Source organism: Saccopteryx bilineata, chromosome 1, assembly GCF_036850765.1.
Source record: "Saccopteryx bilineata isolate mSacBil1 chromosome 1, mSacBil1_pri_phased_curated, whole genome shotgun sequence".
NCBI lineage: Eukaryota > Metazoa > Chordata > Mammalia > Chiroptera > Emballonuridae > Saccopteryx > Saccopteryx bilineata.
In genome coordinates, this window is record NC_089490.1 from 160,134,361 (window position 1) to 160,151,344 (window position 16,984).

The 16,984-nt window shown below is 38.2% G+C and overlaps 1 protein-coding gene across 20 annotated transcripts in view; it reads left to right on the forward strand.

Moving 5' to 3' along the window:
• HMBOX1 (homeobox containing 1) overlaps positions 1-16,984 on the forward strand; it is a 258,216-nt gene that overhangs the window by 106,191 nt on the left and 135,041 nt on the right. For 11 of the 20 annotated variants that reach the window (XM_066278625.1, XM_066278626.1, XM_066278606.1 and 8 more), the window contains exons 3-4: positions 5,852-5,965; positions 9,051-9,527. In XM_066278625.1, the coding sequence (XP_066134722.1) occupies positions 5,934-5,965; positions 9,051-9,527 (509 nt within the window). In that variant the 5' untranslated portion in view covers positions 5,852-5,933. Of the gene's footprint in view, positions 1-5,845; positions 5,966-9,050; positions 9,528-16,984 lie in introns of all 20 variants that reach the window. The other 9 variants (XM_066278609.1, XM_066278616.1, XM_066278610.1 and 6 more) reach the window with 2 other exon arrangements.

Here is a 16,984-nt window from a genome sequence, read left to right on the forward strand (position 1 = left end):
GGAGCGTGTTACCTCAGTGCTGCCTTCTGTGTGCAGACTCCTAGCACCTTAGCCATTTTCCTTCACCAACTGGGGATAATAATGTAGTTAAGCCTGTTAGCTAATGTGGTTGCTAGCCTTTCTTTGGAGTCAGACAAAAAAAAATTACAAATTGAAATAGTGGTATTATGTTGAGAGTTTTCTTTATGCTAGGATGTGAACTGTAACCACTAGTTCATATTAAAGAGGCCTCTGAATAAAAGTATTCCGGGAATTTCAGATATTAGAGAAGATAAAGTATCTATTAGCTCATTAAGTGCATCTTTAGAGTCTAATGCAGCATGCCTTTAGCATAAGTATTTTCTAAAATTTGGTGCAGTCTCTGTTTCAATTAAATTTCTTCCGTTTTGGTTACAGTTCTTTAATCCAGTAAATCAACATTAAGATCAGTTTTCCTTGTTATTTAGGTTTTTAATTAAAGGTGTTCCCCCTCTCATTGACTATCATATATTGAAGTCTCTGGAATAGACTCAGAAGATGTGAAGAGCAGCCTTAGTTTATGCTAAGTAGCTGTGTCCTTGGGAGATGAGCAGGCACTGCATGGTTTTGTGCTTTGGCTCCCATCCTTTTAAAAAAATTATTTTTGCTGAGATCACTGGTTCAAAACCCTGGGCTTGCCTGGTCAAGGCACATATGGGAGTTGATGCTTCCAGCTCCTCTCCCCCTTCTCTCTCTCTGTCTCTCTCTCCTCTCTCTCTCCCTCTCTGTCTTTCTCTCCTGTCTAAAAATGAATAAATAAAAAAAAATTATTTTGTATTTTAAATTTTTTATTTATTGATTTCTTAGAGAGAGGAAGGGAAGAGAGAGAGAAAGAGAGAAACACTGATTTGTTGACTGGGGATCAAACCTGCAGCTGGCATATTGGGATGACCAACTGAGCTACCTACCAGGCCAAGGCTATTTGCAATTATTTTAATAGCTGTTCTCACTAGGCATTAGATGAGGCCAGGAAATTTTGCCTGATTTCTTCCTTGTTGCATCCTCTGTGCCTCAAACATGGTCTGATACATGCGAAGCACTCAGTATATCTTAGTTGAATTAATGATTTTTGTTTAACTGGCCTACAGTTCTCTGATTCCACATTCAAATTATAGTTCCCTCTATATACTTGAAAATTTTTTTTCTAAATGTGCATAAAATGGTTACAAAGAAATCTCAATCTTAATCAGTGGTGATTTAGAAATAACTATTGAAGTGAGATTCACACATTGGAATATAATTCTATTTTTCTCAAAGTCTTTTTATTATGAGAAGAGTATTTTTATATTGTTATCAACAGTCATAGCCTCCTATTGCTTTCAATTACAGAATCATTTTACCATATTGTCTAAACTCATTCCCTAGTAAATCTTTATTTCTTACTTATTCTCACTTGTCATTTTTTTACTTTAAGATTGCTGCTCCTTTGATGGTAATATTAATTGTGAAGAGGGTAATGTGCCATAAATAGTAAGAAGGGCCTGACTACATCTTTAGTTGATGAATATTGTAATTGACTTTAGAATGTGTTAAATCATCATGCAATAAATACCATGTAATCACAACAAAACTAACTGATGACTAAGCCATCTTTTGCCTAGTCATTCCTGATAAAAAGATAAAGATAGCAGAATCAAGCTAAAGGAAAGGCTGTTATTTAATAAAATCTCATTAAGTGTTGATGCTTTACAAGTAAGGAAGTAATGTCATTTTTTATGCCAATCATTTCAAGATCAATCATTTGTGAATACTTGAACCTGTTTTGCTCTACATATATGTAGATTAGTCTAAGAAAGTGTGTTCTGAACTTCATGCCATATCCCAGAAGGGTTTATGTCCATATCCAAGTAAAGATAGAATTTATTGTAAAATATGTTTACTATTATGGTCTGATAGTATGGTATTTTAGAGCATCTGTTTTTGAACTGAGCCATAATTCCTGAATTTAATTGTTCTTTTATGCTTTAAGTGTTGTCTGTGTTATTGCAGTATTGAAATTCTTTTCACACATTTTTAATTTTTGTTAGTCTGAGTCTGCATTCAGATTAGTAATTTAAAGTGGAAGATTTTCCTCATCCTGTGAACAGTTCTTGCACAAATTAATTCAGTTCTTATAAGTTATCTTTTTCTGTTATGAAAGAATTGCTGGTATCATGGACTTACATGACCTTTGTAGGTCATTTACTGCTGTAATTGAATGATTATGTGCTGAAACTAGGTAAATTACAAGAAATAAAAATTAGAAATTACAGAATGTGTGCCTTTGTGTATAATAATGCACACTGTGATATTCTCAATATCCAAGAAAGCTTCTAATCTTGGCATTTTCTCAGTAAAATATTGCACCTCCAGTGCCATATGTATGATTTGATCCTGCTGGTTATGCCATTATCATTCTACTTGATAATACTGAACTCATACATTCCATTCTAGCAGTTTTAGATCTTTTTACTTAGCTTCATCTTAGGGACCTCTCTTGGTACAAGGCACAAACATCTAATTTAAATAAGGTGATGCATAAAGGGAAATTTATTCTCTTACATAATAATACAGCAAGAAGAGCAGGAATGTAGTAGGGGCTTAGGAATTACTAGAAGAAGGGATATGAACACTGCAAAGCTTCCTCCTTTGCTCTGCATTTCTTGGTATGTCTGCTTTTTTCTCCTGCAAACCAGCTTGGAGGAATATACCAGATTAACATGATTCTGTAATTGGACACAGTTATAATGACTGTCCACTAGCCTACCCTGAATATTTTGAATCTAGCCTGAATATTTTGAAGAGAACAAGGCTTGGCTTCCTATGTGCCTGCCCCACTGGTCAGGAAGTAGAGTATTATGAGGGGCAGCCCCAAGAACACGTGGTTGGAAACAATGGGACATTGTAGGCAGACAAAATTAATAGGCCCTTTTTATTTCCTTTTATGACTTTTGAAATAAAAATGTGTCCCATCATCAGTGACTCTAAAATGACATAAAATATTACATTGTTTCAGATACTATGGGATCCTTAGTTCTAATACCAGCTTTAGGATGGATTCTTTTTAGTTGCAGGTTAAATTCATATAATTTTAGTTTCATGCTAATATAAAATGCTGCTCCATACAGAGTGAGAGATTTGAAGAGTTAATACAGATTACTATCTATTCTGAGAAAAATGAGATAGGAAAATTGTAGGGGCATAAAAATAATTTTCTTCATACCTTCTAAATTATTCTAGCTGGGCTAATAATCAAATTAACAAAGACAGATTAACAAGACAAAATGTTCAAATTTTATTATACAAATATACATTTGGTGGTATGTTTGGGGTGTCAGAATGAGACCCAAAGAGGCATTCAGCAGTTGATATTTATGTGTTATTTTGAACAAAGGAGAAGAGGGGCACATGGGACTGAAAGTTTGAAGAGTGGAACGCGTGATGAACAGCTTCCTCGTAGGCAACCCAAATATAACGGGGCGAGGGGAGACTCCAGCAGAACAGGTTTTTTGCATGGATCTGTCCTGTCTACCATACTTATTTCATATTAGGCAGAGGGGAAAATTCTACACTGAGTATGTTAAGATGCCCTTCCTGAAGCAAGACTTTCTGATTTCCCTAAGGCAGGAAAATGGAGGGTCAAAGGTTCTTTCTGAGTTTTTGTTTCTTAATAACCAGCTTAAAACCAATATCTCAAAAGGTATATTTTGGGATGGCAAAACATCTCTCAGAGTCTCATAGCTAAAGTAAGGGCAGGTCAGCTTATGAAATATTTTGAAAACATGAAAAGTTAGCAATGGACAAGCCTTCATTTTTAAGGAAAAAGAATAATGTATAAAACCTCAGTTTACCAAATTAATAAATTAATGTTTTTGTTATTTTTTAAATAGAGAAAGGGAGAGAGAGAGGTGAAGAGAGAGAGGAGTAGTTGCGGCACTTCGGTTGTTGATTGCTTGCTTCTCATACATGCCTTGACCAGGAGTTCCAGCTGAACCAGTGACCCCTTGCTCAAGTCAGTGACCATGGGCTCAACCCAGTGACCCCATGCTCAATCCAATGAGACCACACTGAAGCCTGTGACCTCAGAGTTTTAAAACACAGGACCTCAGTGTCCCAGGTCAGCACTCTATGTACTGCACCACCACCAGTGAGGAATTTTAATGGGTAAATTATTTGGATTACTAAAAGGATTCAGCAGCCACTTTAAAAAATAACCTCCTAGGATTAAGGGTTAATAAACAATATTTGCCCCCTTATTCATAGGGGATGTGTTCCAAGACCTCCAGTGGATGCTTGAAACTTTGGATAATAACCCCATATATACTATGCTTTTTCTATAATACATACCTATGAAAAAGTTTAATTTATATATTAAACACAGTAGGAGATTAACAACAATAACATTATAAAATAGAAGTTATAACAATATATTATAAAAGTTATTTGAATGCAGTCTCTTTCAGTGTATTATCACAAATTTCTTTTACCGTCTATATTTCACAGACAGAAGATTCATTGTTGCCCTATCAGGCGTCCCCAAACTACCACCCGCGGGGCCGCACGCAGCCCCCTGAGGCCATTTATCTGGCCCCTTGCCGCACTTCCGGAAGGGGCACCTCTTTCATTGGTGGTCAGTGAGAGGAGCACTGTATGTGGCAGCCCTCCAACGGTCTGAGGGACAGTGAACTGGCCCCCTGTGTAAAAAGTTTGGGGACCCCTGCTAGCAACCTCAGCATATGATTTCATTTTTCTTAATAAGTTATGAACTGACTTTTTCACTTCAAGGAAGCACTGTACAGCTTCTCTTTGGTATCTCCCAATTGTCAGCATCACTACTCTTGTACTTTGGGGCCATTAGTAAGTAAATTATGTGTTAGTTGAACACAGGCACTGTGATACCGTGACAGTCCATCTGATAATTAAAATGCATACTAAATGACTAGTGAATGGGTAGCCAGTAAGTGTGGAGACTCTGGGCAAAGGGATGATTCATGTCCTAGGCGGGATAGAACTGGACTGTGTGCAATTTTGTCATACTACTCAGAACGACACACAGGTTAACACTTATGAATTGTTTATTTCTGATATTTTCCATTTAATATTTTGGGACGTGGATTGACCATGGGTAACTGTAAGAGTGGAAAGCAAAACTGTGGGTAAGGGGGACTGCTGTACTACTAAGCACTTGATAAAGTGGACAAAGGGCTAAGGGTTAAAACAGAAACTAAAGTGTTAAGTGTCTCTTATACGCCATTAGGAAAACGTTCATATACTTTTGCCAACAAACTTTATAACATATCTACTGAAAAATACACAAATCAGTAGTGTACAGCTTGGTGAATGTTCATAGCGAGTGCACCTGTGTAATGTAGCTAGCATAGAACATAGAACATTTTAATAAGAGATCATTTGTGTTAAGCAAGGTGTCCTGTTCTTTTGAATTGATAAAGTAAATGAGTTACTCTGGTTGAAAGTTTTCTTTTCTCACCCACTGGGTAGGTAATGATAAATTACAGGGAGATGTATCAAGTTAACAAGAAAATTAGTAGAGTACAATTGCAGTAGCCAAAGCAATTAGAATAGCTAATAATTGGAAGCAGTCCATGTGTCTAGAATGGACGAACCAACCTGTGGTATATTCCTACAATGAAATACTCAAAACTCAGCAGTAAAAGGGGACAAACTGTTGATGTACACAACAGTATACATGAATCTCAAAATTTTTCTATTCAATGAAAGAAACCTTACTCAAAAGAGTACATAGCAATTCCATTTATATAATTTTCTAGAACAGACAAAACTAATTTGTGGTGGGGGAAAAATAACCTGAGTTGTGGTTGCCTCTGAGGTAAAGAGTCATGGACGGGAGACAGACATGAGGGAACTTCCTGAGGTGATACTAATATGCTGAATCACCATAGGGATTTGAATCTCACATGTGTGCCTGCTTCTCAAAACTCATAGAAAGGTAAGCATAGATTTGTATGTTTTCTTTTAAAGTTGACTTCAAAAGAAGAAAAAAACCTAAACAAATACTGAGCTCTAGTCAATGATATGCATGTAGAAGTAGTATACAAATGTCTATGACTGATTTTGAAATGTATCAAAAAATAAGAATAGAGGGATGGATTGTATAAGGGAATAGATAGAGTAAAATGTTAATGGTAAAATCTAAGTGGTTAGTATGTAGGTTCACTGTAAAATATTTCAACTTCTCTGTATTTAAAATTTTTTTTTCTTTTTCTGAAGCTGGAAACGGGGAGAGAGACAGTCAGACAGACTCCCGCATGCGCCCGACGGGGATCCACCCGGCACGCCCACCAGGGGGCGACGCTCTGCCCACCAGGGGGCAATGCTCTGCCCCTCCGGGGCGTGCTCTGCCGCGACCAGAGCCACTCTGGCGCCTGGGGCAGCGGCCAAGGAGCCATCCCCAGCGCCCGGGCCATCCCTGCTCCAATGGAGCCTTGGCTGCGGGAGGGGAAGAGAGAGACAGAGAGGAAGGAGGGGGTGAGGGTGGAGAAGCAAATGGGCGCTTCTCCTATGTGCCCTGGCCGGGAATCGAACCCGGGTCCCCTGCACGCCAGGCCGACGCTCTACCGCTGAGCCAACCGGCCAGGGCCTCTGTGTTTAAAATTTTTTATTATAAAGTGGAGGAATAAAACCTAGACCATCAAGAAAGAATGTACTAATTATGAAAATAAGGACTTTTATGGTAGATAGTTGATCACAAATGAGTGTTGGAAGAAAGCAGAAGATAATGTGTAGGTATAAGGCAGGTACTGTGGCCCATGGGCCCAAATGCCCTGAAACCTGTTCTTTGGGATCCACAAAATGTGTATATTTTTATTTTTAATGAGCCCGTCTCTAAAAATAGAGCGATTTCACATTAAAATTTGAGATTTCTGACTGCTTGTTTTTAAAAGTATTTGAAAACAATCAATGGAGTAGAATAGAGAATCCGAAGGTTAGATACAGTTTGTGTGGAAATTTTGTATATGAAAAAGTTGGCATTTCCGATCACAAGAAAAGAGACATGTTATTTAGTAAAGCATATTGAACAACCACCTATTCTTTTGGGAAAAAATAAAGCTCAAATTTTTTCACACTCATTAAGTAAATATAAATTCTAGATGAAGCCAAGATTTTAAATATCAAAAACTATTACTAGAACCCCTAGTCTATTAGCAGAATGGTTTTGTCTAAGTGGTTTGAACTGGAGACTTAGAAGAGTACAGTAGCCTATATCCCAAGTCATGTAATTCCGGTAAGTCCTGCCTACATTGGAAAGCAGAATGTTGTATGATTTTGAAGTCAGGAAGACCTAGGTTTAAATTTTTTTCTGGTTCTTAATCAGTTTTTTTACAAGGTACAAAACCACTCTAAGGACAAAACCACTCTGAGCCTAGTTTTCTCAGTAATCCTACAGTCAATATAAATTACAATAGAAGATTGTTGTGAGGATTAGGTGAGATTACATTATATGAAAGTCTTGCCTAATGCCTTCTTAGATGTGAAAGTTTAATAATGTTTTAATATAGAGAGTTGAAGAAACATCTCCAGTAGCTGAGGGGAACTGGCCCAGAGTGTATATTTACCTGTAAAGGATGAGAAAATGTCTTAACATTTTCTTCCATCAGCACTCTTAATTGAGAGTGTACTTCATGTCATGCATACTGTTTGGCACTAAAACTATAAAAATAAAAATAGAAGAAATTACCAATTTAAAAGATGTTAAGTAGGAAAGTTCTATTGTATAAAAAAAATCAAGTAGTGAGGACTTTTATGTTTGACAACTCCCTTAATACAGTCACATGCCACTTAACTATGGGCATACATTCTGAGAAATGTGTTGTTAGTCAATTTCATTGTTATATGAACATTGTAGAGTGCACTTACACAAACTTAGATGGTACAGCCCACTACACACCTAGGATATATGGGACAGCTTATTGCTCCTAGGCTGTAAGCCTGTACAGCATGTTATTGTACAAAACAGCACAAGAGAAGATGATGTGATCAGGAGACAATGTAAACATGAAATGTGAGGCTGCTGCTGTGGTAACACCGCATAGTTTTATAGCAAAAAATTTTTTTTGACTATGCTCTAAGATAATGATAAAAGTATAGTATAGTGAATACATGTCAGTAAAATGATTGTTTATTATCATTATGAAATATTGTACTGTACATTATTGTATGTAGTGTACTTTTATACAACTGGCAGTGCAGTAGGTTTGTTTGCACCAGCATCACCACAATCACAGGAGTAATGCATCGCATCATGACATTACGGAAGCTGTTACAGTGGCTTATGATGTCACTAGTGATAATCATAGGGGATCACTATTATATGTGGTCCATTGTTGACCAGTATTGTGGCACATGACTATATTGTTATTAACTGAAACATCTGTTGTGCCACAGTATCTTGTGTTAGTTGAAGGAAACGTAATATAGAAGCAATTTCCTAGGAAAGATGAATAGTTCAGTTTAAATACAACCATGGAAGGTCCATTTCTCAGGATATCAATGAACAGAATGCATTACGGGGATGAAATGTGAAATTGCTAAGGGGTAGGTGAGATGGTACTTAATAATTTTTTATGTGCCTTTCTTACTTTTGTATTTAAATATTTTTGCTGGTTATTAGTATTTGCTTGGATTTAGTTTATCAAATCATTTGTTTACAATAAATGAAGTTACAGAGTCCCTAGGTCACTTTTACTGATATTTAGTAAAACAAGAAAATACAAACATTTTCTTTTCAGAACTTTATATTCATACTCTAATGTAGATATTTGAGGTGGAAAAAAACTATGAGTAATTACATAGTTTACTTATTAGTAAACTATGCTTGATAGTTTATTTTCTTATTCTGTTATTTTGGTATTACTGCCATAATTGAAATTTGGGTCATTTTTTTAGTTGTCTTAGCCATCTCCAGTGAGGAATCTCTGCACCTCTGCTGAGCATTTTTTATAATGACATGCTCTTTGGTAGATACTGTAAATGGACTCTCTTTTATTTTATTTTTTGTTTTTTGTTTTTTTTAGTTTGTTGGAAACCATGTCTCACTATACAGATGAACCCAGATTTACCATAGAACAGATAGATCTGCTTCAGCGCCTTCGGCGTACTGGAATGACTAAACATGAAATTCTCCATGCCTTGGAAACTTTGGATCGTCTTGATCAAGAGCATAGTGACAAGTTTGGAAGAAGGTCCAGCTATGGAGGAAGTTCATATGGGAATAGTACCAACAATGTTCCAGCATCTTCCTCTACAGCTACAGCTTCCACACAGACCCAGCATTCGGGGATGTCCCCATCACCTAGCAACAGTTACGATACCTCCCCACAGCCTTGCACTACCAATCAAAATGGAAGGGAGAATAACGAGCGATTGTCCACGTCCAATGGAAAGATGTCACCAACTCGCTACTATGCAAACAGCATGGGTCAGAGATCATACAGTTTTGAAGCCTCAGAAGAGGACCTAGATGTAGATGATAAAGTGGAGGAATTAATGAGGTTGGTTCCTTTGGTTATTCAGAGTCCCCAAAATGTCTGTGTTTGTATATTGTTTTGAATAATAAACTGTATTTCAGCTACTTAACTATAAGAACTGTGATTTCCCTTGTCCACTTTGGAGATGAAGGACAATTTTCAGATTTTATGGTTTTGATTCAGATATTCTCTTTTCAACTTCAGTGCTTTTACTTTGCTGTTTGATAAACCTTTTCCATTCTCTCTGTTTATCAAAGCAAAGGTTAGCTGTTCCTTTATGGCTCTAATTGCTAATATCTGAATTTTCAGCGTTGTTAACAGACACATTCGGTTTCTTAAATTCATTGTAAGTACTTTTTCTGAGGGACAAGGTGATTCTATTGTGGCACAGAATTTGTAGTCTTATTTTATCCCTCCAACGTACCAATCAAAAAAATAATGTTAAGCACCTATTATATAAAAAGTAGTGTTCTTAGGAAGAAAAAGACAAGGTTTCTACTCCTAAGAAGTTAAAGTTTGAATTTTAGCAATAGCTGCCACAGGTGTATGTTTCTCTATTATAAGATAAGCTTAAGCCCTTAGGGTTTTACACACTGAGAAAATAAGTGAATGGATGAATTTTAGCTAAACCGTAAAAGATGGCCTCTCTTTTGAAATATAGAAACTTTAAAGTTAAGGGAATAGTAAAAAGTAGAAAAGGTGAGGCATGTTTTGTCTTCAAAGATTTTGTCTTCATAGTCTAGCAGGTGGGCTAGACTATGGTAATAAGAATAGTGTATTTTGAGGCAGTATAGGCTTTGGAAAATTTGAGTTCCATGGAAATAGCATATGGTTAATTTGGTTGGAGTTAAGACATTTTTTATAGACTGGTAGGAACAGAGATGATAAAAGCATTGATTTCAATAGGTTATCATGATAGGCATATCTCGTTTTATTGCATTTCGCAGATACTATGTTTTAATCAACATCAATGCAGGACCTCCCACCAGCAAAAAGATTGAGTCACTGAAGGCTCAGATGATGGTTAGCATTTTTTAGCAGAAGCATTTTTTAATTAAGGTATATATAATTAATAGACTTAGTATAGTGTAAATGTAACTTTAAAAAACTTTTAAAAAGTTTTTTTTAATGATTTTATATATTGATTTTTAGAGAGTGAATAAAGAGAGAATTGGGGGTGGTAGGAAGAGTGAGAAGCATCAGCTCGTAGTAGTTGATTCTCATATGTGCCTTGACTGGTCAAGCCCAGGGTTTCAAACTGGAGACTTCAGCATTCCAGGTCAGTGCTTTATCCACTGCACCACCACAGATCAGGCTAAATGTAACTTTTATATGTACTGAGAAACCAAAACATTCCTGTGGCTCACTTTATTGCAATATTTGTGTGATTGTGGTGCTCTGGAACTGAGCCTGCAATATTTCTGAAGTCTGCCTGTACTGTAATAGGCAGGAGAGGCTACAGATAGATTAGCTACAGTACATAGTAAACCAAGCTGTACAGGAATTGGTCAGAAATAAAATTAAAACCTGTAATTATGAGTTATGGTTTCCCCTACAGAGTTTAAGACTTAAAGATAGAAAAATGGTGACTTAATATTGTGATATGGCAGATCTATCCTTTAGTACCACAATGGTTTTGTATCTTTTAAACAGACTGTCCAGAATTTATTTTCAGGATGGAACTGCCTGTATGGAACACTGGGCTAAATGGACAATTGTAGCTAGATTCCAGTGTAATTCATGAAATGAATAGTTGCATAGAACAGCCAGAGGATCCTATTATTAAGGACTTTAAAACTTAAAAATATATGATATCAGTTTGACTTTGAATTCATTTTCATTTGTTAAAGCAGCAAGCCGAAGTTTAGATGTTCTTTTCAGATTTAACATATATATACATCATCAAGATTAAGAGAATCATTTGGGCAAATAAAGATTACTTTGGTCATTGAAATTTAAGAAGGTTGCTTTTAATTATTCTGAGTAGAGAGGATATCAACAATAAAATTTGTTTGGATGCTAGCCTGTTTGGGTTTTTTTTTTACAGAAACTCAGAGAGAGGGATAGACAGGGACAGACAGACAGGAATGGAGAGAGATGAGAAGCATCAATCATCAGTTTTTCGCTGCGACACCTTAGTTGTTCATTGACTGCTTTCTCATATGTGCCTTGACTGCGAGCCTTCAGCAGACCGAGTAACCCCTTGCTCGAGCCAGCTACCTTGGGTCCAAGCTGGTGAGCTTTGCTCAAACCAGATGAGCCCGTGCTCAAGCTGGTGACCTCGGGATCTCGAACCTGGGTTCTCGGCATCCCAGTCCGACACTATCCACTGCGCCACCACCTAGTCAGGCACTAGCCTGTTTTTTGTTGCTGGTGCTGTTAATTGTTTTTAATAAACTTTTAACAACATAACAGTTCATTCCCAAATGTGTATTGGGCTAACAAGAAGTTTGGGAAAACTTTTTTTTTTAATTTTTTTATTTTATTTATTCATTTTATAAAGGAGAGAGAGAGAGAGAGAGAGAGAGAGAGAGAGAGAGAGAAGGGTGGGAGGAGCAGGAAGCATCAACTCCCATATGTGCCTTGACCAGGCAAGCCCAGGGTTTCGAACCGGCGACCTCAGCATTTCCAGGTCAACGCTTTACTGCGCCACCACAGGTCAGGACAGGAGAACTTTCTTTTTAACAAAAGGCTCTGGAAGATTCACCAGGGTTTAAAACTTGACTGTTAGCTCTTAGGTTAATATATACTGTAATTCAGCTATGTTCTGAAAGTAAAGAGAAGACCTATTTAGCAATGGGTAGTAATAGTAGTTGTTTTTAAATCCTGCAGAGTTACACACATTCAGTTTCATCATTAAATACATGTTTATATATTGTTATTAGTATTTACATACTGCCACCTTGTTGCATAGTTAGGACACTTTATCTTCTTCCTTTTCTCTGCTTTAGTTTCTTAGAACTACTACGTTGGTGTCCTCTAATCATCTAGGACCTAGATAGGTGTTCCATTGGACCTTCTGGCCCTCTGTGGTTCTCTGCCATTACGCCCTCAGCCACACCTACATTCTTTATCTGTACCCACCTGTCGGTTTTTTCTTAAGTTTGTAGATAATAATTTACCTTAGGTTGGAGGGAGAAGCTTATTGCATGACTGTTCTTACTTTCATCATAATCATGCCGTGAGGTGGAGCAGAGAAATCAAGATTTACAAAAATTAAATAATTGGCTCAAGAAAAATGTATATTAGAGAATTAGAAAGAGGGACAGACAGAAAGGGAGAGAGATGAGAAGCATCAATTCTTTGTTGTGGCTCCTTAGTTGTTCAGTGATTGCTTTCTCATATGTGCCTTGACCAAGGGGGCTACAGCAGAGCAAGTAGACCCCTTGCTCAAGCTATTGACTTTGGGCCCAAGCCAGCGACCATGGGGTCATGTCTATGATCCCACACTCAAGCCAGCGACCCCATGCTCAAGCCGAAGGAGCCTGTGCTCAAGCCAGTGACCTTGGGGTTTTGAACCTGGGTCCTCTGTGTCCCAGTCTGATGCTCTATCCACTGCACCACTGCCTGGTCAGGCAAGAAAATTTTAAATGGTGAGCCTGAATTATAACTCACGTCTTTATTACTAGTGTGCCACTGTTAGGTTGCCACTGTAAATAATTTACTTTTTAAGTGAGAGGAAGGGAGATAGACAGATTTTTGCATGTACCCCAACCGAGTTCCTCTCGTCAACCCCTGTCTTGGTCCAGTGCTCGAGGACTATTTTTAGTGGCTGAGGCTGATGTACTCCAACGGAGCTATCCTCAGTGCCCAGGGCCACGCTCAAACCAATTGAGCCACTGCCTGCGGGAGGGGAAGAGGGAGAGAAGGTGGAGAGAGAAGGGGAGGGAAGCAGAAGGTCACATCTCCCATGTGCCCTGACTGGGAATTGAACCCAGGATGTCCATATGCTGGGCTGATGTTCTATCCACTGAGCTATGGGACAGGGCCAATACACTTTTGATGTCTGTAAGATTTTATGAACAGTGGTTAATACAACTTAAGACCAATTGTGAATGCCTTAATTAGCTAAGTCCCCCCTTCCAACTCCCATGATATTTGCCCCTTCAAATCAATCACTAAATAACCAAATGAATTTTTATTTGGTAGAATATCAGACATTTTTGAGCAGTGGATCTTTCTGAGTGTCCTGTGCCCATATAGGGCTATACTGCCCTTGCTGTTCACACTACACTATGGATGGAATTTGTGGTCTCTAGTTGAAGAGAATGAGTACCTAGTACCGGGATGCCATCCTGCCTCCATTTCTGCATGTATTATATGTAGGGTGGGACGAAAGTAGGTTTACAGTTGTAGGTATGTGGAACACAGAGTTTATTAATTTTTATTTATTATTTTTCCATATGAACAACTGTAAACCTACATTTGCCCCACCCTCTAAATTCACCACTTGCATACTCACATTTCTCAACTTCCATAGCACTCGTCATAAGAGACATTTTTCAATTTTCATAACGCATTGCATCCACATACTTTCAGTAATTTCACAGTGGATACAGGCACTTTTTGTACAAAGTAAGTTATAACTACATCTGATCAACTTGTTAATAAGAAAGAAAAAAAAAATCACTTTTTCCATTTTTTAATTGATCAGGATAAAAAACATGAAAGGGAAACTAGAATATGAATTCTCAACAAAATGTTGAATATAACATTTAAGGAAGGACTTTTAGGCTCTTAGCCTTAGAACAAAGATCTATTTCACATGCTAATATTTTTAAATGCAACTCAATATATATATACATGTAGGTGTACATGTATCTGCTAATAACATAGTGCATGTATATTAAAGTGTTCTGTTGATTATATATTATAAAAGAACAATTGAAATGAGGTTAGTGTTATAATAATGTATATTAGCATTTCATACAAGATTCCAAGACTTTTCTTCCGAGTTGGTGATTTATAACCCTACAGTAGTTTCATAGATCATAATGTTCAGTTACCATGTTGTGTCTTTATACAGAGTAGCATTTCTTTCAAAGTTATCTTTAATTTTTAAAACATTCTGCTTGATCTCCATGGGTGGAAATTAAAGAGAGCAGTTTTTTTTCAGATGTGAAAGAATTTGTATGCAATTATATTTTTCTACCTGTGAAATATAGTAGTCTGTCTTCCATCTCTGGATGTCTTTGAGATAAAAGACTACCTTCAGTATTAACTGATGTCACCCCAATAAATTAAATAAAAGGGAAAAAAGGACTGCCTTTAAGTGGGATCCTAAAGAATGTGTAATGTATATAACCAAGAGACTATGGAAGATCTGAAAACATACTACTTTTAAATTGAAGTCAATAATATTCTTTGTTCCAGAAAAAAATATATATTGCCATTTAGAGCTGGTATAAATAACTTTTTTCATTCTGGTTTGGAAGATGAAACATATTTGAGAATAAGAATTTAGAGCTGTTTTATAAATCATCTAGATCAGGTTTTCCATTTTACAACCTTTTATCTCCACCTACAGATATATCTGTTCATTGAACAAATTAAGCTCTATTTTATGCAAACCCCATGATGAATAAGATAATCTTTTTGTATTTTTCTGAAGCTGGACACGGGGAGAGACAGTCAGACAGATTCCCGCATGCGCCCGACCGGGATCCACCCGGCATGCCCACCAGGGGCAACACTCTGCCCACCAGAGGGCAATGCTCTGCCCCTCCAGGGCGTCGCTCTGTTGCGACCAGAGCCACTCTAGCGCCTGGGGCAGAGGCCAAGGAGCCATCCCCAGCGCCCGGGCCATCCTTGCTCCAATGGAGCCTCGGCTGCAGGAGGGGAAGAGAGAGACAGAGAGGAAGGAGAGGGGGAGGGGTGGAGAAGCAAATGGGCACTTCTCCTGTGTGCCCTGGCCGGGAATCGAACCCGGGACTTCTGCACGCCAGGCCAACGCTCTACCACTGAGCCAACTGGCCAGGGCCAAGACAATCTTTTTTTTTTTTTTAATTTTTCCATTGATTGAGAGAGAAGCATAAACTCCTTGTTCCACTTAGTTGTTTCTTTTCATTGTGTACTCATTGATTGCCTCTGTTTTTGTTTTGTTTTGTTTTGTTTTTTTGTATTTTTCTGAAATGAGAAGCGAGGAGGCAGAGAGATAGACTCCCGCATGTGCCCAACCAGAATCTACCTGGCAATCCCACTAGGGGACGATGATCTGTCCATCTGGGGCGTTGCTCCATTGCAACTGGAGCCATTCTAGTGCCTGAGGTGGAGGTCATGGAGCCATCCTCAGCTCCTGGGTCAACTTTGCTCCAATGGAGCCTTGGCTGCAGGAAGGGAAGAGAGAGACAGAGAAGAAGGAGAGAGGAAAGGGTGGAGAAGCAGGATGGGTGCTTCTTCTATGTGCTCTGGCGGGTGAATTGAACCCGGGACTTTCATACACTGGGCCAATGCTCTACCCTTGAGCCAACCAGCCAGAGCCTCATTGATTGCCTCTTGTATGTGTCCTGATGGGGATTGAACCTACGTCCTCAGCACAGGGATGACACTTTGTCCATTGAGCCACCATCCAGAGCCTGAATGAGACAATCTCTGTGGTAAAGGACTTTACGGGCTAGTAAGAGACATAAGACCAGGTCAGAAACCACTGTAATAAAGAATAGCATGTGTTAATGTGATGTTGGAAGAAAAAATCTTTTATAGCTGAGGATCAGAGAAAACTTCACTGAATAGATGACAATCAAATTGTGTCTTAAAAAGGAATGATTTCACAGAGGCATTACTGATTAATTCATTCAGCTATTAAGGTCGCTCTGTAGATAACAAAGGAAAGTATAGCAAGTTATAGTAATAATGGCAATGGACAATGGAAAGGAAGATAGACTCCAGCATGGCTGTATTTGGAAAAGGCAGTAAGAGGATATGACATGAACTAAAAGTGGTTAGATGCTAATAGAGTGCTAGCTCCTCTTGGAAGTAAGCTGTGGAATCAAAGAAAAATCGGCATGTATTTGACTTGACAAGTCATAAGGGGCATGAGATTTTATAAGACGAAGAAAAGGGATTCATTCTCTTTAAAGAGGATGTCAAATTTCAGATGAAGAAAGGAAGAAAGGAGACGGAAAATGAAAGAATTAGATTTGGAGTAAATGAAAGAATTTTTACACCAAGATAAACTGGTGATTTTATAGGATACAATGTATACCAAAGGAGAGGCAGGTTGTTAAAGAAGGCTGAATGAGGGGAAATATGTAAAAGTTTCAAGAGCAAAGGCAGGCCTGACCAGGCAGTGGCGCAGTGAATAGAGCATTGGACTGGGATGTGGAGGACCCAGGTTCAAAACCCCGAGGTCGCCAGATTGAGCACGGGCTCATCTGGTTTGAGCAGAAAGCCCACCAGCTTGAACCCAAGGTTGCTGGCTCCAGCAAGGGGTTACTCGGTCTGCTGAAGGCCCACGGTCAAGGCACATATGAGAAAGCAAT